The sequence below is a fragment of the Huiozyma naganishii genome, chromosome 12, assembly GCF_000348985.1.
Source record: "Huiozyma naganishii CBS 8797 chromosome 12, complete genome".
Lineage (NCBI taxonomy): Eukaryota > Fungi > Ascomycota > Saccharomycetes > Saccharomycetales > Saccharomycetaceae > Huiozyma > Huiozyma naganishii.
Window position 1 is genome coordinate 195,176 of NC_035933.1, and position 24,935 is coordinate 220,110.

Genomic DNA, 24,935 nt, shown 5'->3' on the forward strand with positions numbered 1-24,935 from the left:
CTAGAGCAGAGTACCGCCCCTTCCATGGCTCCTGTTGTGGGAAGTTGAAGATTTAAAGCTTTGAATTCAATTCGATGAAGAACAGGACGTTGAGAAGACGGTGTGGCTCGAGGAGACAGAGGAGGCTGACGGATATGCACAGTGCAATGTGGAGACGGTTGATGAGCAGTGCTGGGCGTGCTGGGAAAAGTGCGCCACTGGCGCCGTACTACAGCGCGGAGATGTTGAAGGCGGTCGAGTTGGGAGAGTCCGTGTTGCCCTCTTGGATGCGTGAGGGTGCTGGTGCTGGCGGTGCCGGCGGCCGTGACGATGTTGCTAGAGTGGACGGGTTTTGGGACTACGACCCGCGAGTACCGCACGAGCACGCGGCGCAGACCGGTTCTCAACAGGTGTACACGCCGTCGAACAGCGGTGTCCAGGGGAACGGCACTGCGCGACCGCTGCCCCCACCTGGGTCCAACGGTGCAGTGTACCCTGACGAGGTGCTGCAGTTGGCTACGCAGACGCGGATCTCGAAAATGGCGCTTCTGGCCGCTGGGATCCACCGACAGACGCAGACGGACCCGGCGTACGTGTCGCGGCGTCTACAGATGAAGCCATTAGTGTTGAAACGGGTGTCGAACCAGACCGGGAAGGGTAAGATTGCGTCACATTACGCGCTGTGTGTAGTTGGAGACCGTAACGGGATGGTCGGGCTCGGGGAGGGCAAGTCCCGTGCGGACATGGCGAAAGCATTGGGGAAGGCCCATTGGGACGCTATCCGGAACCTGACTGCCGTCGAACGGTTCGAGGACCGTACGGTGTTGCGGGACACGGATTACAAGTTCCATGGGTCTCGGCTGTTCGTGCGGCGGCGCGAGGCAGGGTTCGGCGTTCGCACTAACCATGTCATCTTCGAGATATGCCAACTCGCGGGGATCAAGGACCTCAGTGCGAAAGTGTACGGTTCCCGTAACGAGATGAACATCGCGAAGGGGTTCCTAGAGCTTCTGACGACCGCCCAGGGATCTCTGAGGGATATCGCCGCTGGGAGAGGCAAGAAGATCGTCGACGTGAGGAAGACCTACTACGGTGGGGGGTGGAACCAAGAGAACTCAATTGCACACACACACACACACACACACATGTACATAGGCAAGATGGGACACCATGCCCACCCAGACATAAGTAGCCACGACGCAGGACCTCTGTGTCCCTCGCCATCCATCACTTTAACACCATATTCTATAAAGAACAGACCTCTTAACACCAGAGACCATCGAGGAAGCGCACTGACAAACGGCAAGGTGTCTACGCGGCAACGATGAACAACGAGGCGTTTCTGGAGAAGCTCGATGCGACCGTGGAGGTGTTGTCCGTGCGTCTGGCGGAACTGGTGCGCAGCGCGGGCACTGAACGAGGTTCCTCCTCTGCTGATGATGCTGGTGGGATCAACGATGCGGAGGATTCTGCCGAAGGTGGGGCCCCAATGCTGTCCAATGCGACGCAGGGAAGCATGATGGTGCACAGCCAGAGTGCACAGCTCGTGAAGGGCGTGCAGGACCTGCTGGTGCTCACCCGAGGACTCAGAGAGCGATGGTTGCTGAATCAGTTGCCCGAGCGAGTCCAGGGCGACAGCGACAAGATAGACACGCAGTTGTTGGAGTCGTTACTAGACAAGTGTATACAATCTATAGCTGGTGCTGGTGCTGGTGCCACTCCCGCTCCTGGTGCCGCTCCTGGTGCTATCGCAGATGCCTCCGGGCAATAGCTTTGACACGCGAGTCGAACGCCCTGGAAGTGATCGGTGCAGGCCCAATAGTACCACTGCCACTGCCATTGGCACTGCCACCGGCAGAATAGAACGGGTTCATCAAAGTCTTCACGTACAGTTCATGCACCTCCTGGTAGAAACTACGGCAGTTTGCGTCGTCCACGATCCCAGAACCATGGACCATCAACAACTTCAACCCAGAGTATGTAGTATACGCACTCACCGCGAGCCCGTAGAAGTGATCCACACGGCCCAAGTAACAGTTATCCGTCTCTGTCTTCGCCCTGTGTGACCTCAAAAACCCGCCGCCGCCACCTTGTGCTGCACCACTCTGTGCTGCACCACCAAACTCTCCACCACCGGTGTTGGAGACCGTGTCGCTGTTCTCCGGGAGCAACTGCCATTGCAAGTCCTCGATGACGTCCAGCGACGAGTGCAACACGAATGGGTTCAACTCCCGCTGTTCTGGCGTCCACGCACCCCGACCAAGCTCGCTCTCGTACAGCGGCCTGTCCCCAGGACCGACTATCGCGAAGTACTCAGGCATTGCGGCGACCCACGACTCCCCACAACGTCCCCCATCAACTGTCCTCTTCAAGTTTCAAGACGGTCTCTTCTGATTTGAAATGTTGAACCAGACGAAGAGAGGACCTAGAGTGATGAAGACACGGCAAGAACAGGGTTTTAAGACGCCGGTGATGCCACGAGAGTCGCGTGGCGGACAGCAGAAGCATGAACATGGGCAGAGACAGAGGCCACGGCAGCGACAGGGGGATCAGGGCCGGGTGCAGTTGGTCACGAAGTTGCTCGTGGATAACAGGTATAACCTTATGGATGAGTTGAACTACGGCAGGACATTGCCTTACTCACAAGGTGAGACGGGTCCAGTGGTCGGTGATGATTCTGTGGAGGGAAGTCGGTATAGTGGTGCGGAGTGTGGAGTCGCTGCGGCGGTTGCAGCGGTGACTGCAACGGCGACGGGGGCGACTGCAGGGACTGCGACAAGTGCAGGTGCGTCTGGAGTGGGCGCTGGTGCCGTGGGGGCACCCTCGTGGACCACACAGGATCAAGTATCCGCAAGGATAGTGCACATACCGAAGAGCACGCGGCTCAAGGCGGAACGGGTAAGAATATACCTTGAGTACTTCTACAATGTGATGGAGCGGTGCATCACGTTGAATGACAGCGTTAGGGACCCCAATGGGGGTGTGCATGGTGGTCACGGCGCGGGCGCTGCGGCTGCGGCTGCAGCTGCCACCGGTGTAAGGTATGAGGGCGTCGAAGGTGTTTACAACCCGCTCCAGGTGATCAGGAATAGGAAGCTCAGGAAGAAGTATCACGATGAGGTGAAGCCCGCTAGGGAGCTCGTGTTTTCGCGGGTGCCCATGATCGCAGTTATTCAGTTCTCCAAACGACCCACTAGGAATATGCGTTGGTTTGTCAAACTGAGCGAGAAGTACAGTGATCTATCCTGGAGGACGAGCCACTGGGACGAGCTGCGACGGCCGGATGGCCACCTCTGGATCACGGCGGAAAAACAGCGCGATCAACAGCAGGTACACATCGCCAAGAAGAAGAAGAAGAGAAGGCGGCACAGATTATCGCAGACCATTGGTAAAGTGGGTCCGAAGATTCCAGGTCCACACGGACACGGACACGGTTATGACTCAAACACGGTGAACTTAGGGAACCATCTCGACGTGAATAAAATACCGGGGCAGGACGAAGCAGCGTCGTCTTCGGGTACTACAATAGCAGACCAAGACGGCGAGTACGAAACGGCCTCGAAATTCAGCTCGAGTAGACTGGGGAGACTGGAGAAGATCATCACGGGCAAAACGAGACGGGTGTCGCACTCCAGGTCGCCCCGAGCAAGAAGCACCGAGAGCGGATTGCAGCAGCAGCAGCAGCAGCAGCAGGCTCCCGTCGCTGCCTCCGCGAGCCACCCAAGTGTGTATCACCTTGCTCCTGCAAACTTAACGGTGAACTCGACAAGAAGGGCATCGATAAAGGACGCGACGAAAGCTTTGAAGGAACTGCAGCGCAGGGACGAAACTCAAGGGCTAACAGAAGACAAGGAGGAGACGACGACGCCGGAGGGATCCAGCGACTCAAAGTCCGCAGACATTTCCGTATCCTCCCAGTCAGTGTCCTCTACTAGTGCGATACCCGTTACAACTGGTGGGACTTCACAGGTTGTGACACCCGCTGTGAGAACCCCTATCACACAAGGTATCAGATCTACGTCTCCACACTCTGTATCCAGTAGGGGGCCGGCGCCTCCTCCCATGGATGCCACAACGATGACCACGAATGCAAAGGACGAAGGTGCTGAAACGGCTGTGGCACCCGATGAGGCCGCCGAGAACGATGAGTCTCCGGGTAGGAAGCGGAAAGATATGGAGAACGAGGCAAAGGACCAACAACGCCAGTTCTTCGTTGAGGAATTGGAGTCCCTCGTCGACCCTGCCTCGGAGAAGTACGTCCTCCCCGTGGACAAGCAGCTGGAGCAGTACTGGATGAGTACGAAGTACGTCATGAGCACCGTTGCGATTATGAAACACCGTCGGATCACGCACGAAATTGTGAAGCGGAAGGAGATCGCAAAGCGGAACCAGATTATCCTCGAGGACGACACGGATAAGAACATCGAGGTCGCGAATGAGGTGATACAGCTATACGACCACGAGTTGGATAAGGTCATTGCCGTGGGGAACAAGTGGGCGTCCACGCTTTTAAATGACTACTCGATTCGTGTCGAGATGCTGATATCCTCGAGTGACAGAATCCTCAGTGATATCAACACAACACTGACTTTGAAGTTGAAGCTGTTCCAAGAGAACACGGAGCGGTATGGCACGATCCGGATGATGCGCGCGCAGCGGACGACGCGGGTCGCGTACCGGTTGCTCGAGTACTCCATCATTGGTGCCCTGTGGACAATCTGGCTCTTTGTCAAGATGCTCAGGGAGATCCGGCATGGGTTTGTTCTCACATGGAAGCTAATCAAGTGGACCATCTGGTGAGTCAACGTTGCACGAATATATAGATAGAGAGGTATGTACACTCCAAGACTGTGCGTCGGAAGCTTAGTATATACATGAATACAGGATGTTTTCAACTGGCGGGAGGTTCCTCTACCGATTCCGGTCGCCTGTAATAACGCTGTCCATGATGTAGTCGTCCTCGAGGAAGATCCCCCTGTCCGCTGCTGCATCGAGGATCTTGTCCCGTTTCTCGCCCTCATTAGCGTAGTACTCTCTTTGGAACTTGAGCAACTGCGAGTCCGCTTTGAAGACGGCCCCCATGCTGATCCACGCACAGTGGTAGAACACGCGGACTTGCATCCTCACTGTCCGGTACACTGTCGACACCCTTCTCAAGACGAGCGCACTCGTGACACTGATCAGCGCACCTTGTACCGCCCCGAGACAAGACGCAACTGCAATCTATATGGAAGGCAGGTGAGCAAACTTACAGCAAGCAAGAGCGCTCACTGTTGGTTTGTGGTTCATTGTTGTTAGTAACAAGTCTTAGCAGTTGGATGTGATATATGTCATTACCCCAGACTGAGGGGTGGGAGGGGTATCGTTACGTACTTGCTTTGTGAGTTCCCTCACGGTTTCCTTGTCGTAGTGAACAGGCTTCACTTGTTTAGTCATGGTGTGTTGCCGTTGTTGTAGCGGGGGGAGGGACTCGGAGTGTTGTTTGATGAACAGTTTGCAACAGTCTTACTTACTCTTAACGTTGCAGGTGCAAAAGATAAAGAGCAGGGTCTGCCGGCGTTTGCGGGGTGATGGCCTGATGGGGGACGGAGCTTGTGTGTAATTAACTGTGAGAGTGTTTGTTACTTTACGTTAGTGTATATATATTATGTGTGTTGTTCTAAATGCTATAATGGGTACCCTGTGGTCTCGCTTTGTTCATGCTACGGCGTTGATGCTTGTTCCGTTGGTGTCGCCGTTAGTCACGTTTAGCCACGATTCGAGCATCTGCAGCGGTCTGCGCAAGAGTCCCCTCGATCTATCGTTGTAGTGTTGCAGTTTGTGGACCCACTCTCTCTGCGAGGAAGGTGCGCGGAGACCGTTTATCGCAAGCACAGGGTCCTTCAAAAACTGCTCGATGAGCACGCACCATATGTACGAGATCTGCTCGAAGCACTTGTCGTAGTAGTAGTTGTTGCTTGGAAGGTCAAACCTCGGTAAGCTTGTGAGCATCTCCGTGCACTGGTCCAGGAAGTTGAGTGCCTCTTGCACGGTGACCTGGTTCCCCTGGGATTCGTCGCAGGGGATGCTGTTCAAGTTGTAGTCTATGAGACAGTCCAAAAACTCAAGTATGAACGGTTTCAGGCGCACGAACGAGTAGTCGTCCAGTTTGTATTCTGAAGCGGATTCGAACTTCCTATTGTACGGGACGTGCTGTAGTACTTTGTTGAACTTGTCCTGGAGGATGTCCATGTACTGGTCCGACTTGAACTTGGTCCGCTGGATCTGTCTCTGCACTTTGTTTTGCACCTGAGGGTCCAACTGTACAAGCTCCATCACGAGCGACGCCAGTTGTTCTTTATCCATGAGTTCCAACCCGCGCCGGATGGGCAGCGGCTGGCTCTGCAACTGCGCACTTTGCAGCGGTGCCATCACTCTCCTCCTCGTGGAAACCCGCCGACTCCCACAAGTTTCATCGTCGCTCTGTTGCTGCTCTGGCTGTGGCTCATCATCTCCAGCAAACGTTCTTCTCTTCATCGCTGTGGTCCTCCCAGTCTGTTCCAGAGGCCCCAACGTCGGGAACGTTCCCATAGCACCTGCACCACCAAACGCACCCAGCCTTGCGTCCATACCACCAGCAACAAACTCACCACCGCCGCTACTACTGATTCCACTGCCACTGCTACTGCTGCCACCGTTCGCGGCCCTGCTACTTCTGCCCGATACCGTGTCCAGCGAAGACTGAAACCCCCAAGCAAACCCCATAGCACTCATCCTCTGTCACTGTGTTATATCAAACTGGCGTTGAAACCTTGTAGTCTTGTAGCTAGTCTTGTAGTAGTCTTGTAAGAGTTCTATCTGTCTCGATCAAAATTTTATCCAAATCACAAAGAATTGGTTACTTACGGTATATACTGGATGGGCACAGACGTCTAGTTCAGCAGTTGTTTCTCGCTGCAAGCTTGGCATCGATGAGTCTGTTCAGTGTTCTGATCAGCGGGGAGTCCTCCTGCTCGAACTGAGCCTCCAACGCGACGGAGATCTGCTTCTCGATGACTTTCCCCGTGAGATCGACCTCGATGTTGACGTCGTCCTCGTTCAGCCGCTTGCCCGGCAGCGTGACGTTCTCCTGCGTGTGCTTGATCATCGCGATGTAGAAAGTGGCCCTGTGGTCGTCCACGCGGGTGATCGTCAGCGACACACCGTCAATGCACACAAACCCTTTCTCGACGATGTACTTCATGTACTGCGAATCGCGCAACTGGAACCCGAACACGACAGAGTTGCCTTCGGGTACCTTACTGACAAGGCGCGCCACCGTGTCGACGTGACCCTGCACGTAGTGGCCACCGAACCTCACATCCTGCCGCACGGCACGTTCCAAGTTCACAGACGCCCCGGGGGTCGACCACTGCGCACAAGCAGTCCGCTTCACCGTCTCTGGCGAGATCCCGACTTTGAACGTTTCCTGGTCAAAGGCAGTCACCGTCAGACACACACCGTCCACGGCTATCGAGTCGCCAATGTGGCAGTCCTCCAGGATGCTACCGGCACCGCCAACGACCACGGAGATGCCCTGGCCGCCAGCCTCGCTCCCATCAAACACGTTGTACTCCAGCACAGTCCCTACACACTCCACAATACCCGTGAACATCTCCGTCTACTGCCCTACTGCTGTCGACTTGGTCCCAGTTCACCGTCGACGAGTCGTTCGGATCCGAATATTGAAACTTTTCAGTGCAAGAACGAAGAGCTTGAGGGAGCAGTTTTGACCAGTTTACTGGATCTACTACGACGACTACAGCGACTGCAATAACGGCGACTGCATCCCGGTGGATGGTTGTTGTTGGTGAGTGGTGTCTGTTGGATCTCAGTCCCCGGTTCTCGTCAAGAGACACAGTTTTAGCGGTCGTTGAGTGCCACACGTTGAAAAAGTGTGGCATTTGATGCAAACGTTGAGAGGCCAGTTGGGATTGTATTATATAAGCAGCACGTCCGTTGAGACTCTTCCATGGGTCTCTGCTCTGTTAGAAGGGACCCCAACAGCCACAGGAGGGATGAGTCTTGCAGCGAGCACGTCCGAGGCAAAGGCCGTCGAGCACGCAAAGTATGTTGCACCAGTGGACGCCGTCAGCGCAGTCGTCTACGAGAATGCAGACCAACTGTTCGCTTACGAGTGCTTCTCGCAGCGGGATCTGTTGTACGGGTCTCTGCAGAGATGGAACCAGTTGCAGGGGAAGTTTTTCCAGGAGCTTCAGGTTAGAGCAGGTGCAGGGTTGGCCCCACTAGGGTTCGCCCATGGCGGTGACGGAGAAGAATCGCTAACTGCTATCGTTGCCCCAGGGTATTCGCTGCCTTACTTCGTGGCAGCGTTCAACGGGACGGAAGGTGCTGCTGCTGATGGTGCAAGATTTCTGCTGAATGTTGGTGCGGTCAACTACGACGAATCCTCGGGGACAGTCTACAACGATTACGCTACTCCATTGGACACCGTGGTAGCACAGCTCCGGGATAAGTTTGTTGTTGTCACACCCACGAACTTGCAAGAGGCAGAGAAGATTACGCTGTTGGCCGTCGCAGTCTCAAAGTTCGCTACGGACTTCAGGGGCGCACTGAACTTGTTCGACGCCGTGTCATACACTAGAAATGTCGTCCCACGCGGGCAGATCGACTCCGTGGTCTCGCAGTCACCACATCTCCTTGCTTCTTTGCAGAAACACTTGAAGTGCGGCGCAGGGTCATCCTTTACGCAAGTCCTGGACAAGTTCAACGAGCTGACTCAGTTCCACTTGCACAACTTCCAGTACACTGGGCCAGAGCACCCTGAAACGGTATTTGTCACGCTGGGCGCTGTTCAGTCAGAGTTGTTCGCCAATCAATGCGGCGGGGACGTCGGGAACATCGCAGTGAGGATCCCAACCCCATTCGACGCGGACAAATTTGTCGCTATCCTGCCTACATCCGTGCAGAACTTGGTCCTCATCAACCAGGGCAACGGCGCTTCCCACGGCAACTACCTGAAGAACCAGATCAACGCGGCTCTCTTCTACTCGCAGAGAGGGTCCCAAAGCAAGAAAACCAACGTCACGGACTACGTCTACGAACCTGACTTTGTTTGGTCGCCATCCGCTGCCGCGCAGATCGTCAACACGTTTGCGAAGACAACAAGGGCAGACACAACAGCAAATCCCGCCAATAAACAGTTTATCTATTGGGGGAGAGACAAGGGCGACAACGTGGACGTCCCAGCAAGAATCGCCAAGTCTATGTCCCTAGACGACGGGAAGTATGTCAATTTCAAGACAAAATACGACAACATCACCGCCGCTGGACTGTTCCAAGCGCAACTGCAATACGGGCCGGACCCTCAGGGGTTCACCACGAGCAACGTCGACGTCGCCAGTGTTGCGATCGTCGAGGACGTGGCCCTGCTGAAGGAGGTCAACGTTGCTGCTACGGTCCAAACCGGCGGTGACGTCATCCTAGTCGCTCGCAAGCCCTTGGCGGAACAGGACTTGTCGAAGTTGGACACTTTTGTCAAGCATGAGAACATCCCAGAGCAATTCCTTGCCGAATTGACCGCTAGGGAAATCAACTTGACTTTGATAGACAGTGAGGAGTTTTTTGGGGAACAACCATTTGGGGTCTCCGTTCTCATCCAGGCTGCCTTCTGGGCCAGATCGTTCGGTTACAACACGGATGAAATCATCAAACGTGTGTACGTGGCCAGCAACGGTCAACTGGAGACAGCAGACTTGAACAAGTTCTTGAACGAGGACAGTGCGCTCAAGACGAACGTTGTACAGATTCCATTCGAGAAGATCCCTCAGGCTGAACCGGCCGCTGAACCTTCCAAGGACAATCCAGAGGGCGAGAAACAGAAGGAGGAGGAACAACCTGAACTACCAATCTTCCCACGTGAGACCTCGTTTGGACCAAACAACACTCAAAACGTGACTGTCCCTGAATCTCAGACCTCAACGGTCCAAGAAATTTCAAAGAGACTGGCCTTCAAGGAGGCGTACGGTATCACCAAGAAATTGAGACCAGACTTGCCGGTCAAGAACTACGTCGTCAAAGTCAAGACCAACAAACGTGTCACCCCTGCGGACTACGACAGATACATCTTCAACATCGAATTCGACATCTCCGGCACAGGTATGCAGTACGGGCTCGGTGAGGCTCTTGGGATCCACGCAAGAAACAACGAACAGCAGGTCTCTGAGTTTTTGGAAAACTACGGGTTGGACCCGAACGCCATTGTGCAAGTGCCCAACAAGGACAACCACAACGTGTTGGAATCGCGCACTGTCTTCCAAAGCTTCGTCGAGAACCTGGACTTATTTGGGAAACCACCAAAGAGATTTTACGAATCCTTGGTCGAACTTGCCACGGACGCGGACGACAAGGCGAAATTGGAGGCGCTAGTTGCCCCAGAGGGGGCCATTGAGTTGAAAAAGTTCCAGGATATCGAGTTTTACAACTACGTTGATATCCTGAACTTATACCCCTCCGCCAGACCATCCTTGCAGCAACTGGTGACTCTGATCGCGCCATTGAAGAGAAGAGAGTACTCCATCGCGTCCTCTCAAAAGATGCACCCGAACGAAGTTCACTTGTTGATTGTCGTTGTCGACTGGTTTGACAACCAAGGCAGAAAGAGATTTGGGCAAGCGTCCAAGTATATCTCTGACTTGCAACCGGGTCAAGAGCTTGTTGTGTCTGTCAAACCATCCGTTATGAAGCTGCCACCAAACCCAGAACAACCGGTCGTGATGAGCGGGCTAGGCACAGGGTTGGCTCCCTTCAAAGCCATTGTCGAGGAGAAGCTATGGCAGAAGCAGCAGGGGCAAACCATTGGTGAAGTTTACCTGTATCTGGGGTCCCGTCACAAACGTGAGGAGTACCTATACGGTGAGCTGTGGGAGGCCTACAAGGACGCTGGTATTATCACTCACATTGGTGCAGCCTTTTCGAGAGATCAACCTCAAAAGATCTACATTCAAGACCGTATCAGAGAAACGTTGCCTGAGTTAAGGACCGCCATCATGGATAAGCAAGGGTCATTCTACCTGTGTGGTCCAACCTGGCCCGTCCCTGACATCACTCAGGCTTTGAAGGATATCATCTCTGCGGATGCCCAAGAGAAGGGCATTAAAATTGACTTGAACGCTATGATTGAAGAATTCAAGGACACCTCCAGATACATTCTGGAAGTTTACTGATGGATTATTTATAAAGTATAATTTTACAAATACAGTTATTTTTTCTTTTACCTTTCTTGCCGATGCCTGTGTTACTCACATTATGCTCACGACGGAGGTACCATCTTGAAACCTTGTTCTAAAGACACGGTTTGCATTTGTAAACATACCTTCTTTCAAAGAAACGACAATAAACTGTGAACCTTTAAACCTCGTTTTGATCAGATGCCCGATATTCTGCGTGTGGCTCAAATCCAAAGCAGCGTCCACTTCGTCCAAAATGTACATCGGGGCTGGTCTAAATTGGAGCAGCGCCATAATCAAAGAAAGCGCAATCAGCGATCTTTGGCCACCAGACAACTCAATAAGACTCTCCTTCCAAATGCTACCCAACTTCACTTTCACTTCGAGCCCCTCGGTGATATCTTTACCCTCACAGGGGACCAGTTTGGCAAAGGAGTTCGGCAGCAAATCCGCAAATACATTGCCAAAGTCTTCTGTGACTTTTTCCCACGTCTTGATCAGTGTCTCACGCTTGTATTCATTGAGTTTTGTAATTGTTTCTTGTATCTTGACTTTATCCTTCTCAATGGTTCTAATCATGGTCTTTAACGCGGACTCCTTTTTCTCCACACTTTCGATCATACTCATGATGTTGGGGTTCACCTTTCGTTTCATATCGTCAAAACGTTCTTGTAACTGTGCACCGCGTTCCCTGTACTCTGCCAAATTTATTGATGCATGCTGCTCAATTATGTATGCAACTTGGCTCTCGTCAGATAACCATTCGTGCTCATCCAATAATTGAGCAAGTTCCGATTCAAAGCTGTTGGATGTACTTCTCAACTTGTTCAACTCATGGTTTATTTTCTGGATGTCCAGTTCGGCATTGTTCTTTATATCCGTTTTGGATTTAATCAAGGCTTCAATTTCTTTTAGTTCATCATCAATCCCCATCAATCTGTTCCTTTCCTCTTCTAGCTCGACCTGCTTATCTTGCAAAGCCTGGTTTAAATCACGCAAGTTCATATCATGCTCAGAAACTTCTGTTTGAAGTTTTTTTACAGTTAATTCCGCTTGTTCTAAAGTATCCTTTGAGGAGTCTATATCACCACCAAGTTGTTCAATTTCTAGCTGGAAGTTCTGGTAAGCGTCGTACTGAGTTTCACAGCGCTGTTCTTCCTCTGATATCTGAACGGACATACTTTCCACTTCCCTTCTCAACTCATCTAATTTTGACCCTTTGTCATGGGAAAATTCGTCAGCGTCCTTTTCAATCTTAGCAATCTGCTTCTTCAGTTGCTTTATTTGAGATGTTTTGTCCTTGATCTCTTCCTTACATTGTGCTATCTCAGACTCTAGTTCCTCATTTTTCCTAATCAATTGAGCTGCTGTATTGGACTGTAAATTTCTCTCTGACAGCTTCAGTTTATGTTGTGCAAGTTCCAGTTCTTTTTGTAAGTTCTTCGTTTTATTGGAAATTTCAAATTGGATAGCGATCTTCTTAGCAATGTCATTCAACTTGGTTTCTAATTCTTTAACCAAATTGCAGTTGTTGTTGTATCTTTGGATGTCTATTAGAAGAGAGCTGGTGTTGTTCCTACTTCCTCCAGACAGAGTACCTTCGGGATCATACACATCACCATCTAGAGTAATACTCCTGGTACGAATCTTGGGGTTGAATGTTACCATTTTCGCAGCTTCTGCATCCTTACAGACTAGACTAGATCCAAAAATGAATTCCATAGCCCTCCTAACTTCCTCTTCATAACCAATCAGGTTCAAAGCCAGCTCTACGCGACCTGGGGCAACGCTTTTGGCCATATTAACGATATTGTCATTCAAAGTTCTAGCAGCAATTTTGTTTAAGGGGATAATAGTGGCACGCTTCCGTAGCCGACCGCGCTCTAGCAGTTGTGCAGCCGTATTCTCGTTATCGACAACGACGTTGAATAGTCTACCACCGGCACAAACCTGTAGAGCGGTGGCACTGTAAAAATTCTGTTCGTCCAGCGAGAATAATTGGGCTGCAATACCTTTAACTGAGTTTGGATCAAATTTACCGCCTGGCATTTCATAGTGGAAATCCAAATTCGCAGTTTTCCTCTTCAAATGGTCTATGTCGTTATTCATTTGATAAATTTGCTGTTTTAGATCAGACTCCTCCTTTCTCAATTGTTTTAAAAATTCCGGATCATACCCAAACGTTGTTAACTCCTTTTCTAGAGAAGCACATGCCATTTCGGAATGTTTGTAATTTGCAACAGCTTGTTCATTTTCTTTTCTGGCTTGTTGTAGTTTTGGTCCATTATAGGCCAGTTCCTTTTCGATAAACTCAATTCTTTTTCTGTGTGTTTGAATATTGACTTCGGTTTCATTGTATTGCTCTTTGACGGAGGAAAGCTGGGCAGTGTACCCTGTTTCAGCTTCACCAGTAGATGATATACCAATGGACAGTGTAGATAGCAGTTCGGACCTGCTTTTATGCTCTTCCTTCAATTGGTTTAAAGTACTTTCATCCTGCTTGTAGGCAGTCTCAATTTCTCTATACCGATCCAATTTTTCCTGTAATTCCCTGGATAGGCTCTCCAGAGTGTTTTGCAATTTTTGAATCTTTTTCTTATTCTCTTCTAAGTTTTGAGAGCAGATCTGTTTTGTAGCATTGATCCTAGAAATCTGGTTCAAAAAATCACCCTCCTGTTTTTCTAACTTAGGCAGAACCCCGTTCTTATCCAATTCGTCCTTCTTTTGAGTTTTTATTTGTTCTAGATCCTCCTTCAAGCTAATGATCTCGTCTGTGGTTTTAGAGATCAATGTTTTCAATTCCTCCATTCTCCTTTCATTGGATGAGACTTTATCCCTTGCAGAATCCCGTCTTGTTGACATGTTATGATAGTCAAACGCGGTTACGACTCTAGATATTTTCTCTAAATCGGTTTGTGTTACTTGAAATTCCAGAAAGATTCTCTTTTCGCCCCTCAGTTTATTCAACTTCGGTTCTATTTCCTCTGCTAGTAAAGTCCTGTTCTCTTCTAGCTTCGTTTCCTTTTTGGACATCGTTCTTTCAGCTTTTTCCCTTCTATCCTCGAACATTTTCGTACCAGCAGCCTCTTCGATCAAGGACAAGATCTCTGATGGTCTCATATTCAACACTTTGGTAATCTTACCTTGCATGATGAGGAAATTTGGGTTATTTATATTCAGTTGAACCGATTGGAATAGCTGCAAAACCGACTGCTGTGGCGCTCTATGACCGTTGATCAGGTATTTGGAGGTTCCACCTAGAACAATTTGTCTAGTCACAGATATCTTCAGGGAGTCGTTAAATCCAATGGGAGAGTTGGATTTATCCGAGTTATCAAAAACGATGGTGACGCTTGCCTTAGTAACACCTGCTTGTCCCCTCTTGTAGATCAGATCCTGCATATTAGAGGCTCTAACCGTGCTCATTGAAGAAATCCCTAACACAAAACAGATCGCGTCCAATATATTGGACTTACCGGACCCGTTCAGCCCCGTTATCGCATTGAATTGGGCATCCCAACCGGAAATTACAGTTCTGGTTGCGTAAGACTTGAACCCATCGATAATCAATTCCTCCACCTTCATTGCTTTATTAAGGTTGAATAAATGACTAGCGGGCAAGCAAAAAGGTCCGAATCACCTATCGGTGAAGGTTTAGCTTTTATAGGCTTCTTGGTAGAGGCAGACGGGGTGTGCCAAGGTTCTGACCTAATTGATGAGGGCCTTTCTTCAGATCAAAACATACATTTCCTCATATATAACAAAACTTTCCAAATTTTCTTGAAATTTAATGGCAGGTAAAAAACTACCTAGATCGAAGAGTAAGTAAGCGAGTCTGAACCCCAATAGTTCCACGAACAGCTCTAAGTGCAATCTGTCATCTGTAGGTTGATAAGGGGACTTATATTTTTAATGGATGTTTTATGGGGTACAAAATTATAGTGTATATACTTGACTTTTATATTATACTTCTTCGATATTTTCAAAATGGGGAGCAGTGAATCACACAGTTTAATCTTGAGTCTTTTGAGAACCACGCAACAAACCAGTTCTTCTAGCGGCAATCAAACCAGCCTTTTGACCGGAGACAGCACCTCTAGAAATGGTGGAAGCCTTACCAATATGTTGATGGTTACCACCACCGTGAGGATGGTCAACTGGATTCATGGCAACACCACGGGTCTTTGGCCAAGAGTTTCTCTTTAGTCTGTACTTGTGGAAAGCACGACCAGCCTTCAACAATGGCTTGTCGACTCTACCACCACCGGCAACGACACCGATGGTACCTCTGGCGTCGGAAGAGATGATCTTCTTGGCACCGGAAGGAAGTCTGACTCTGGTCTTGTTGTCATCTGGGTTGTGACCAATAACGATAACGTAGTTACCGGAAGCTCTGGCTAGAGCACCTCTGTCACCTGGCTTCTCTTCGACGTTGGAGATAATGGTACCTTCTGGGACTTCACCCAATGGTAGGACGTTACCGACGTTCAAAGTAGCCTTCTTACCAGCGTAGATGAATTGACCAGTGTGGACACCTTCGTTAGCGATGAAGATCTCTTCACGTAGCTTGAACTTGTATGGGTCACGGAAGACAACCTTGGCCAATGGAGCACCTCTACCGGCGTCGTGGACAATTTGCTTGACGACACCACGGATGTAACCATGACGTTCGGCGTAGTCCAAGGTTCTCAACTTGGCAGCACCTTGTCTCAATCTGGTGTGAGAGGTGAAGATAGAACCAGCACCCTTTCTTTGGTTACGAATAACTCTACCTAATCAAAAGGACGAAAATGTTGTACAAACTTGCAGGTTTATTTACAAGCGGAAACAAATAGTAGTTTGTTAGTAAATCAATGTTGTTGAAAGTCGAGGATTATATTTTGGTAGTCGATATTAGTTTCGGTGGATCTGTTCGCATGTCACTTGTTTTGATCGTTGCTCTAATCTTTTATCTCTGGTCTTTGGTATTGGTTTTTCCCCTATATGCCATGACGGTACAGACTATTTCATTACGTGGTTACACCCTGTACGCATTCTTTTAATAGCACAGAATGTTTCCATCTCGTCTTCTTCAATATTCACTACAGTTTCATTAGTGACAGATACGACAGTTCTGCGCCTTCACTCCAGCCAAAATTAAACGGTAACATCGTCTATTCATCGCTAGTTAACATACCCATTGTGTGTTGATCTGTGGTTTCTTGGTTCCTTTCAAGTACAAACACTAATGCACACTACTACTTGTCAATACAGTACCGTGGTAACATAACCCAAATCTTCTTTCAGCGAAACAGAAAGTTTCACGGAAACTGTGAGTGTCCCCCCGGCAACGCCCTGGGCCCAGGGCATTGGAACTCACCCTCCAGGAAGAAGGCGGCTGCCTGGACCGTAGGCGGACAGCACCCACAACGGTGAGCCCAGAGAGGAGGGCACCTCCCCGGAGTGCGGGCTCGCCCGAAAACTTCCATTTCTGTATTTCCTTTTCAGGTAATTAGTGTTTCCAAAAAATAAATAAAATCAACTTTCTAACCTTAAAGATCAAAATATGCCTGGGTGTGTTGATTTAAGCATGGGTGTATGGGTTTAAAAGACCAGGACAAACTGGGGTTTTTGTAGAGTAAGATGAGTATCTGTTACATTAACAGACTTCAATATTTTTTTCGAAGCAAACTGCTGTTTAGAGTGTATAAATGTTATAGAATTGCAGCAAATGTGCTCTCGCAAAATGAGATTTTTCTAGTTATGCAAAATTATAGGTAGGAACATTATTATCGCGAAATGACTACAGTGTGGAAAGTGGTAATCAAAAACGAGGTTGCAGCTGCTCAATAATCAGGTCGCTGTATATCCTGGTGGAAGGCCCTATCCGGTCTAGTCGTACCGGCAACCTGGATTGGGGAATTAGCCACTTCAGCCTTCATTGTCTCTTCTATGGGTTTCACCGTTTGAGTAGGCATTCCCTCATTAGCTTGTTGTGTCCCCACTTCTTGAACAGAGTGGTCTGTCCCCCCATTTCGAACTGGCTCAACTAAATCCGCGCCAGTTTCAGGCATTTCCCCGCTTACTGCGACATCTGTCACTTGAGCTACTTCTTCTTCGGCCTGACACTGTGCAAGTAAACGGCGCCCTTCCTTTTCCAATGCCTCCTTTTTGGCAATCCTTTTCACTTCCTCGAGTTTTGATATGGTGGCTGGCTTGAAGACAACTTTCTCCCCAAATAGTTCTTTTTCTCTTAGCTGTTCAATTGCCTCGTCCAGTTTACCCTTGTAATCTGGTAAAGTAACCAACGCGGATATGAACGGACCCTTTGGGTACGGCAAGCAATGTCTCTTTTCGTACCTTTGGAACACCCAAATTTCAGTGGGACCGAATCCTTTAAAAAATTCTCTCAGATTTGGATCCTCCGTCCCCTCTGGAAGAATATGGGCGTACAGAGTGTCATCTGCCAACTTGTTTCTCCTAATATAGTACCGCCCCCTCCTGGACTTCTCGTTCTTCTTTGGCTTATTTTTCCGTTTATTCCCCTCATTAGATCCATCAGCGACATCTGCACCACTCAGAGTGGTACTAATGGAATTGTCGTTGACGGGACTTTGACTTACTTCGAGAACAGGTTCCACTGGGGCACCGATCTGCTTTTTGTCCTTTGGTGTGGCCCACTTACCCTTGGGCACAAAGGGGACGTGCCACGCCAATTTGAGGGAGCGGCCTTTGTACTGAAAATCTTGCAAAGTGGCAATCAACGCCCTTGCAACCTCAACATCCTCACATTCTGCTACTGCAAACCCGAGGGATCTTGGATATTCGTTTCTAAAACTCCAATTCATTTCGTAAGGAATAAAAACAGATTTAGCGCCGTAGTCCTTCAAGAATTCATAAAACTCTTGCTCACCAGTATAATAGTGGAGGTTATCCACAAAAACTCTGTTGCTCTCCTTGACAGGTTCCTTAGGAACGACGTTACTTCTAAATCGCAACATTCTCTGATCTTGTTGTTCTGTTTGGTCGTTCTTTTAGTTCTAGAGTGGGTAAAGGTGTGGTGTGTTTGTGTTTTTAATTAAATCAAAAAATAATAACAAAAAAAGAAAACAGCCGCGCACACATTAGCAAAAGCGCTCTCCCCCCACAATGAATCGGCTAAGGCTTCCCTTTCAGGTAACGTAATTGACAAATGCAAAGTCGGATCTGAGTGTGGAAAGAAGATCTGTATCCATGAGAAACCTTTGATGATGTTGTTTTTTCAAAGAAGTATACGCAATATATATACATATGTATGTGTATTAAATTTACTCTATACTTATTTCTTTGCAGCGCGAGCGGCAGCTAGAGTTCTAGCAGTACCATGCAAAGCGTGCTTGTGGTTTCTTCTGAATTTTGGATCAACACCCTTCAAAGATGGGTACTTGTAGGTCTTAGGCTTTTTGATACCGTTTCTGTGGGCCTTCTTGGTTTGGTTATGAGCCGTATGGTTCTTAGACTTAGACATTGTTTCTATTTTAAATTCCAGGTATATCGATGTTACGGAGGGAGGGTCGTAACGTAGCGAATGATGTTTGTTAGTATTTTAGAACTCTCTGATGCAAAATTTGCCAAATAGAGAGATAGATGTGTTGATGAAGAGTTTGTTTCTTGTGTATCCAAATAGAAGCATGGTAAATATAGGGTCAGTCTTTCCTTAAACGCAATTCTAATTAAAAGTCATTATTTAATTATGGGTTTGGCCCCAGGATAACGCCTTCCGGGTTTTCTAAAACTGTTTCCTTCACTTCTTCCACCACGGAGTGACAAAAACATGATTCAAACATATAACCTCAAACTTTCTCTCTCTAACTCTGTCTCCCACCGTAATTCACTCTTCTGGGTTTGTCATCAATTTCATCTATCTCATATCGTGCATGGTCTAGCCGGGGGGGTGCAAAATACGTACTGTTTGTTCCTGCGGTTCTCCGTCTTCTTCTTAAACACTAGCAAGAACGGCCCACATCTTGTGTAAACGCGCAGCTAAACACTAATAATGAAATGAAATTTCCACCTACAGCAAAAATTGCGTTGCCAACTGGGTAAAGGTATATCTTCCTAATTTGGTAGTATTTCTCTTTTTTCAAAAATAATCTACATTTTTTTAATTTTCTGGAATTGGGTGTTAAGGCAGTCACGTATATTTTAAAACTGTTCTGATACAGCCGTTCATTGTTGTCCGTGATGGATAGAAGGGTGAATATTCACGCATGGGCATGTTAGGTACTGTTGGCGACGGCATGAGACTGTGTTCAAGGTAATGGATTGGATTCCTGCCGATCGTGTACTATTGTACCACGATTAATTGGGGGTGCGCATTTCGAATGCGATCAAAAAATTAAATAAATAATGATATACTCCTGGTATGCATCCAATGATTATATGTACTGTAGAACACTACTGGGGGGTTGCGCTGTGTGTGTGTGTATGTGTTGGATTGTAATTGAATATGGAAATCGTGTCCTTTTAAAAAGTTATAGTCTTTTTACCGTCTTCAGCATCGGCTCATTTCAAATTACTGAACAGCCTTGGCGAGGCACAGCTGTCTAGATAGTGTTGCAAATGGAAAAATTCTTCAATGCAATCCTCCTTGTAGTCCAGATCTTCGTACCCTGGCTCCCCCTTAGCCTTTTCTACTCTTTCCGCACACTCCAAATAATGATGCTTCAATTCCTCACCCTCTGGAGTCTCTGCACATTGAGCCCTTATCTTGTCCAGTTGGTCACCTGCTTCTTCTTCCTCATCCTCATCATCCTCATCCTCGTCTTCTTCTTCATCCTCTTCGGCCTGTTAGAAAAAAAAGAAATATGATATAGTATCATTTGATCATATATTTTGAAACAAACTGTTAGTAATTCGATGGTTTGAACCCGACGCCACTCTAACATTCAGCAGGCAATCGATATGATCATTCCCCCCTGCTAGAACGCCCATGGATAAAAAAAATATGGTTTAACAATTACATACTTCAGCGTCCTCGTCCTCAGCTCTCGCCACCAGGGGACTTAGCTGTTCTCTAATATCATCTATATATTCCAACACTGTGCTCAACATCTCGCAGCCGTTTCCTCGACCCTCTAACCGCCCCGCGTCACTGCCCCTTCAACCGCTTCCCACAATCCGCTGCACGCCTTTTATACTCACAGCTTCGGTTTTTTCCCTCTTTCCTTTTCGTTTTGTTTTATTCCCCGATATTCGCATTCTGCGATCTGATTGGTTGTTTCGCGGGTTCCGGACAGCTGCTCGTAGGTACCGAACCCCAGGGCAGAGTCGACCCGATGAGCTCTTGGATGAGCCGATCTTGGTTCAGCCAAGAGCTCATCCGCGATGTCACCTGTTGCGCAGGTCTTCCACTTGTTCTTGCAGCTGCTGGATGTATAGACAAGCCAGCTCCGCGGTGGTAGCCTTCGACGGTATGCTGACTGTGCTCTTCATTTCCTCTGGGAGCAAGTTGCCCAGCTGTATGAGCGCGTTGTTCAGCCGGTTCCGTCTGCCCTGTTCCGCGGCCTTGTGTATCTCTTTCTTGAACTCGTCCTTGCCTCTGGAATTGGATTTGGAGCGCGATCGGCTCGTGTAGCTCGTCTTCCTCGCCATGAGGATTGGTGACTCCGTGGCATTCAGGACACGAGATCGCCTCGATACCCGGGCATCGATTGTCGAGTCGGAGCCGTTGCCGCCGCCGACGGTGTCCCTCTCAGCGACGCCGTCGTTGTCCAAGGGGACCTTTTTCAAGCCTCTTTTACCGTGCTCATCGCCGCCGATGGGGGTCGTTGAGGGCAATACAACGGTCGGGAACCCAATTGATGACGAAGAAGAGTTCTCCGAGAATTCAGTAGCCGGTGTACCTTCCATTTTGATCGAAGTGTTACCACCCCCCAAGTTGATCCCAGACTCAGGTAGATTGAAAGCGGTTGCGTCCTCCCACGTGGTCGGGTCAATCACGGTCTTGCTCTTGCTGTATCGTCTCCTGGACCGCGTAGCGTTCATGTAGGGACTGCTCTTGATGATCTTCGCATTGGGGATAGTGGTCGAGCTGCCACCGGACTGGCCAGAGATAGAACTTTTCTTCTTCTTCAGTGAGTTCGACGATGCCTTCTTGCTGAGCCCAGTGCCAGGTGAATTACTAGTGCTCGTTCTGCTCAAGGGGACCACAGCGGAGTCTGGCAGCGAGAAACTGCCCACATGGCCTGACCCGGCACCTATCATCGGGGAATCCGTGTTCGACGAATCGTTCCCCGCCATGAAGGGAGTGTTTGAGTTCGAGTTGCCTATAGTCATGTTCTGCGGGTCCATGAAGGGTGTCACTTGTAGCCCGAGTGCAGAACTGTGGTTCGGCGCCACCATGGGGGAATCCGAGGGCGAGAACATGATCTCTGAGGGTGCCGTCATAGAGTGGAGGTTCCCTATTATGTCCCGGTGTCCGTGGAAGAACGACCCTCGCGCCATGTACTTCCCGTTCTCGCCCACTTTTAAAGAGTTCCCCTGCGACTGGGAACCGGAAGTGTTCTCTGTCCCCAGCTGGTTGATGTGCTCCACGCTGAACAGTGAATCACTCAATTGGTCCAGGTCTATACGTATCGCATCTTGCATCCAGTCGTGTTCTCGCTGGGGCTCCTGCGCATGTTCCTCGTGATCAAATTTCATCACTTCCATCGCATCTTTCCGATGGCCCAAATCGGCGGAACCCGTGGGGGAATCGTCGTGTTCGTGGAGATACTCATCCACCTGATCCAAAATACTCTTCGACTGGTTGGTACTCATAATTTAGCAGTTCTTATACGTTTTCACTGGAAAGCGATATACTCACGCAGAGGAGTCAGAAAAGAAAAAAAAAAGATTCTTTTTCTCTTTCTCTCTCACTCAAAGAGCAAAACACCGAACCGTATCGTTGTCCCTCTCAAGCACACACACACTGCTGCACAGCACAAAACCTGAACTGGAATTCCAAACCGTTCGATGTTCGATGTACGATGTGCCAGTTTCCGAATTCAATATTTTTTAGTTCTCTTTTAATTTATTTTTTTTGGGTACAATCTTCAAGGCGCACGTGACTCAGAGTCACATTGCGATGCCCGGTCCTCGCGACGGCAGGGACCGCTGTTGCAAGGGCCACGCTCCCTCTAGGGTTGTTCAGCGACGACGACGCTTGCCCTGCTTCTGGTTTTTGCCCGTGTTCGAGTTTGTGCCGTTGATTCGGGCGATTTCGTCCTTAGAAACAACAAGACCGTTCCTGGTGGACCGGCCGATGCTGTTTATCCGTAGACCGCGCTCCCTCTTGGCGCTTCTCTCCAGGTCTTTGTTCCGTATGCTACCACCGATACGGCGCTCGATGTCTTTCTTGTACGTGGCCTCGATCTTACGGAACTGGCCCTTCTTCACCTTTGACAAGATGATGCCGCCCTCGGCGGCATCCCTCTCATACTGCGCGATCCGCTTCGTGTGCTTGTCAATCATTCCTCTGCGGATGTGCATGGGCACTTTCTCCAGTTTGTTCACCTTCTTGTCTCGCCCGTTAGCCGAGGAGACACCCCGCAGCCGTGCCTCCAGCGTTTTCATCCGCGCTTTGCCCATCACCTCATCGTCATGGTACACCACGGACTGCTGGTTCCCATTAGAAAGACTCTCCAAAGTTAACCCAACACCGCTCGTAGGATTGTTGGAGCCTATGCCGTTACTAAACGCACTCAGTAAGTGCGATTCGCTTAGAAACTGTTGCAATTCAACGTCCTTCGCCAAATTCTCTTCCTCCAAGTTGTCGTCCTCCGTGACCGGTTTCTTCGTAGCGTCTCTCTTGGCCGCCTGTTTGGCGATGTGTGACAGAGTTTTACCGCTTCTCACTAGTTTTTGTTCCTGTTTACTTAACGGGACGTACGTATCACTGGGACCGTCAAACTTGATCGTCTTTGGCTTGTTCTTTTTGGCGGTCTGCGAAGCGCCCATGCCGCTGGGTACCACTACAGGTATATCAACGTTTTCATCTTCAGAACTGCTTGCCTCTTCATTTTCCCTATCGTTTGCAGATTCCTCAGAACTGTGTTCAGAAGAATCTGAGGCGGGATCGGCACTCCCATCTTCTGAGACATGTTTAGTCTTGTCCTCAAATCCCATCGATTCCAAAGACCCGAATTGAGCCTCGAATGCTTTCCTCTGAGCTTCAAGCTGCTTCAAGTAATCACTTTCCCCATCGGACCCTTTCATTTTCAATTGTCCCTGGTATAAATACCGTCTTTCTTCGACCTGCCAGCTCAGCTCATCGCCTATAACACATACAATAACCTGGAAAATTTTTCATTATTGCTAATTTCCATCTTTTTTTTATTTTGATGAAGTAAACCCTACTTCGTATCACTGCTTCGCGGTTCACAGAGGAGGGAGCGTGGCTACCGATCATGGACCATACACCGGAGGAGCACGATACAGATTACAGCGATAGCGTTGTGGTAGATGCGGATCTGACACCGGTAACGCCTCGAAAGGGCAGTTTACCCATAAAGATACCCGAAATGAGGTTCAATTATGTGTTCAACAATGCATTAAAAGCGGAGGCTGCAAGACACAACGTTGCGGAACCAACTACATGGATGGTATGTAAAGTTGTGTGTAAGGATGTGTTACTGATGCCCTTTCTACAGAGTTTTTTGTGGACTGCGTTATTGATTTCTATGAAAACCCCACTAAAAAACGCTTTGAACTACACCAAGAGGATGTGTAGTGCGCTATTCACAAACGTTTCAGGTGCCAATATGTACAAACCAAAGGGTAAGAAATCCATGTAACAGTTTCTACCTCGGTTGTGTCGTCCATGGCCACAACACTCACGCACGGATACGCTACGTTGGCTTTGCATGACCTTCTTGTACTTTTGGTTCGGGTACACAGGACATTTTGGTGAACTATGGTGCGTTTAATGGACTCAATATAGGGAAATCCAAATAAGAAGATGTAATACATCTAGCTTCCGTATTGTAGCTGGTTTCTCGAAACCGCGTTTTTCAAGAGCAGAATCATCATCGTGTCCTGTATTATGGAGGAGTATCTATATTCAGACTACGTGCTAGTTTTCTGATTTTCTATATGTATCTATTATAGACAAGACTAGACTCAGGGATATTACAGAAACACTATAATAAAAAAAATTGGTCACAAGTAACCAAGCTAATAGTGGTGAGACGGCAATGGCCTCATCCTTGGTGGTGATCAAGACAACCTCATCGTACAGCGCAAAAAAATTAAAAAATAAAGAAGCCCTGTAGGGGGCTCGAACCCCTAACCTTGTGATTAAGAGTCACACGCGCTACCGATTGCGCCAACAAGGCTTAACTTGTTGAAAATTTTGAAAATTATGGTTGTTTATATAGGATTGATTTGGTCACCATATAATCTGCAGCCTTTCTGTAAGGGAAACATGATACATACAAGTATAGGAGTACATAGGTATTTTTTTAGCACAAGTGAAATATTTTATACTTTTTCTGTGGTTTTCTACGATATGATCAACGTGGTATGAGAGCATTGACATGTTACCACTCTAGATAAGGATGTAGGTATTACTGCTTTACAGATTTTTGGACATTTTGGATTACACTTTGTTAATCAAAGTTGTAGAAATTTGGATGTCCAGTATTGTTCTTTTCTTGTCTCAAGAAAAAACTCGTATTCACAGCTGGTTTAGAGCATTAGATACATAGCCTAAACAGTATTAAAAAATTCACTTCTCTACTTATCACTTAG

At 48.6% G+C, this 24,935-nt stretch overlaps 15 protein-coding genes and 1 non-coding gene across 16 annotated transcripts, besides 2 other annotated features; 5 read left to right on the plus strand and 11 right to left on the minus strand.

Moving 5' to 3' along the window:
- Positions 1–146: 146 nt before the first annotated feature.
- Positions 147–1,307, plus strand: MRPS5 (mitochondrial 37S ribosomal protein uS5m; the record flags this gene model as incomplete). Its single annotated transcript, XM_022610703.1, has 1 exon — positions 147–1,307. The coding sequence occupies one exon, from the start codon at positions 147–149 to the stop codon at positions 1,305–1,307; it is 1,161 nt and encodes a 386-aa protein (XP_022466973.1).
- On the plus strand, positions 1,304–1,750 carry SRB6 (Srb6p; the record flags this gene model as incomplete). Its single annotated transcript, XM_022610704.1, has 1 exon — positions 1,304–1,750. The coding sequence occupies one exon, from the start codon at positions 1,304–1,306 to the stop codon at positions 1,748–1,750; it is 447 nt and encodes a 148-aa protein (XP_022466974.1).
- On the minus strand, positions 1,725–2,300 carry TRS20 (TRAPP subunit TRS20; the record flags this gene model as incomplete). Its single annotated transcript, XM_022610705.1, has 1 exon — positions 1,725–2,300. The coding sequence occupies one exon, from the start codon at positions 2,298–2,300 to the stop codon at positions 1,725–1,727; it is 576 nt and encodes a 191-aa protein (XP_022466975.1).
- A 79-nt stretch (positions 2,301–2,379) lies between these two features.
- Positions 2,380–4,779, plus strand: MTC4 (Mtc4p; the record flags this gene model as incomplete). The annotated part of the gene is made up of 1 exon (XM_022610706.1): positions 2,380–4,779. The coding sequence occupies one exon, from the start codon at positions 2,380–2,382 to the stop codon at positions 4,777–4,779; it is 2,400 nt and encodes a 799-aa protein (XP_022466976.1).
- Positions 4,780–5,246: 467 nt separating this feature from the next.
- Positions 5,247–5,249: a sequence feature (Short protein (KNAG_0L01120, CCK72732.1) was converted to a misc_feature.).
- Positions 5,250–5,352: 103 nt separating this feature from the next.
- Positions 5,353–5,415: a sequence feature (Short protein (KNAG_0L01120, CCK72732.1) was converted to a misc_feature.).
- Positions 5,416–5,676: 261 nt separating this feature from the next.
- On the minus strand, positions 5,677–6,732 carry STS1 (Sts1p; the record flags this gene model as incomplete). The annotated part of the gene is made up of 1 exon (XM_022610708.1): positions 5,677–6,732. The coding sequence occupies one exon, from the start codon at positions 6,730–6,732 to the stop codon at positions 5,677–5,679; it is 1,056 nt and encodes a 351-aa protein (XP_022466977.1).
- Positions 6,733–6,895: 163 nt separating this feature from the next.
- On the minus strand, positions 6,896–7,612 carry RIB5 (riboflavin synthase; the record flags this gene model as incomplete). The annotated part of the gene is made up of 1 exon (XM_022610709.1): positions 6,896–7,612. The coding sequence occupies one exon, from the start codon at positions 7,610–7,612 to the stop codon at positions 6,896–6,898; it is 717 nt and encodes a 238-aa protein (XP_022466978.1).
- A 403-nt stretch (positions 7,613–8,015) lies between these two features.
- On the plus strand, positions 8,016–11,183 carry MET10 (sulfite reductase subunit alpha; the record flags this gene model as incomplete). Its single annotated transcript, XM_022610710.1, has 1 exon — positions 8,016–11,183. The coding sequence occupies one exon, from the start codon at positions 8,016–8,018 to the stop codon at positions 11,181–11,183; it is 3,168 nt and encodes a 1,055-aa protein (XP_022466979.1).
- Positions 11,184–11,258: 75 nt separating this feature from the next.
- SMC2 (condensin subunit SMC2) lies at positions 11,259–14,771 on the minus strand (the record flags this gene model as incomplete). The annotated part of the gene is made up of 1 exon (XM_022610711.1): positions 11,259–14,771. One exon carries the CDS (start codon positions 14,769–14,771, stop codon positions 11,259–11,261), a length of 3,513 nt encoding a protein of 1,170 aa, XP_022466980.1.
- A 426-nt stretch (positions 14,772–15,197) lies between these two features.
- Positions 15,198–16,366, minus strand: RPL2A (60S ribosomal protein uL2; the record flags this gene model as incomplete). Its single annotated transcript, XM_022610712.1, has 2 exons — positions 15,198–15,958; positions 16,363–16,366. 2 exons carry the CDS (start codon positions 16,364–16,366, stop codon positions 15,198–15,200), a joined length of 765 nt encoding a protein of 254 aa, XP_022466981.1.
- A 645-nt stretch (positions 16,367–17,011) lies between these two features.
- On the minus strand, positions 17,012–18,166 carry RRT5 (Rrt5p; the record flags this gene model as incomplete). Its single annotated transcript, XM_022610713.1, has 1 exon — positions 17,012–18,166. One exon carries the CDS (start codon positions 18,164–18,166, stop codon positions 17,012–17,014), a length of 1,155 nt encoding a protein of 384 aa, XP_022466982.1.
- A 317-nt stretch (positions 18,167–18,483) lies between these two features.
- Positions 18,484–18,672, minus strand: RPL29 (60S ribosomal protein eL29; the record flags this gene model as incomplete). Its single annotated transcript, XM_022610714.1, has 1 exon — positions 18,484–18,672. The coding sequence occupies one exon, from the start codon at positions 18,670–18,672 to the stop codon at positions 18,484–18,486; it is 189 nt and encodes a 62-aa protein (XP_022466983.1).
- A 1,037-nt stretch (positions 18,673–19,709) lies between these two features.
- On the minus strand, positions 19,710–20,258 carry QCR6 (ubiquinol--cytochrome-c reductase subunit 6; the record flags this gene model as incomplete). Its single annotated transcript, XM_022610715.1, has 2 exons — positions 19,710–19,991; positions 20,172–20,258. The coding sequence occupies 2 exons, from the start codon at positions 20,256–20,258 to the stop codon at positions 19,710–19,712; spliced, it is 369 nt and encodes a 122-aa protein (XP_022466984.1).
- Positions 20,259–20,534: 276 nt separating this feature from the next.
- On the minus strand, positions 20,535–21,965 carry PHO4 (phosphate-sensing transcription factor PHO4; the record flags this gene model as incomplete). Its single annotated transcript, XM_022610716.1, has 1 exon — positions 20,535–21,965. The coding sequence occupies one exon, from the start codon at positions 21,963–21,965 to the stop codon at positions 20,535–20,537; it is 1,431 nt and encodes a 476-aa protein (XP_022466985.1).
- A 369-nt stretch (positions 21,966–22,334) lies between these two features.
- FAF1 (Faf1p) lies at positions 22,335–23,402 on the minus strand (the record flags this gene model as incomplete). The annotated part of the gene is made up of 1 exon (XM_022610717.1): positions 22,335–23,402. The coding sequence occupies one exon, from the start codon at positions 23,400–23,402 to the stop codon at positions 22,335–22,337; it is 1,068 nt and encodes a 355-aa protein (XP_022466986.1).
- A 191-nt stretch (positions 23,403–23,593) lies between these two features.
- KNAG0L01230 (uncharacterized protein) lies at positions 23,594–23,980 on the plus strand (the record flags this gene model as incomplete). The annotated part of the gene is made up of 1 exon (XM_022610719.1): positions 23,594–23,980. The coding sequence occupies one exon, from the start codon at positions 23,594–23,596 to the stop codon at positions 23,978–23,980; it is 387 nt and encodes a 128-aa protein (XP_022466987.1).
- Positions 23,981–24,447: 467 nt separating this feature from the next.
- On the minus strand, positions 24,448–24,520 carry KNAG0Ltrna1K. Its single transcript has one exon. It is a non-coding gene; the product is annotated as a tRNA-Lys (tRNA).
- Positions 24,521–24,935: the final 415 nt, after the last annotated feature.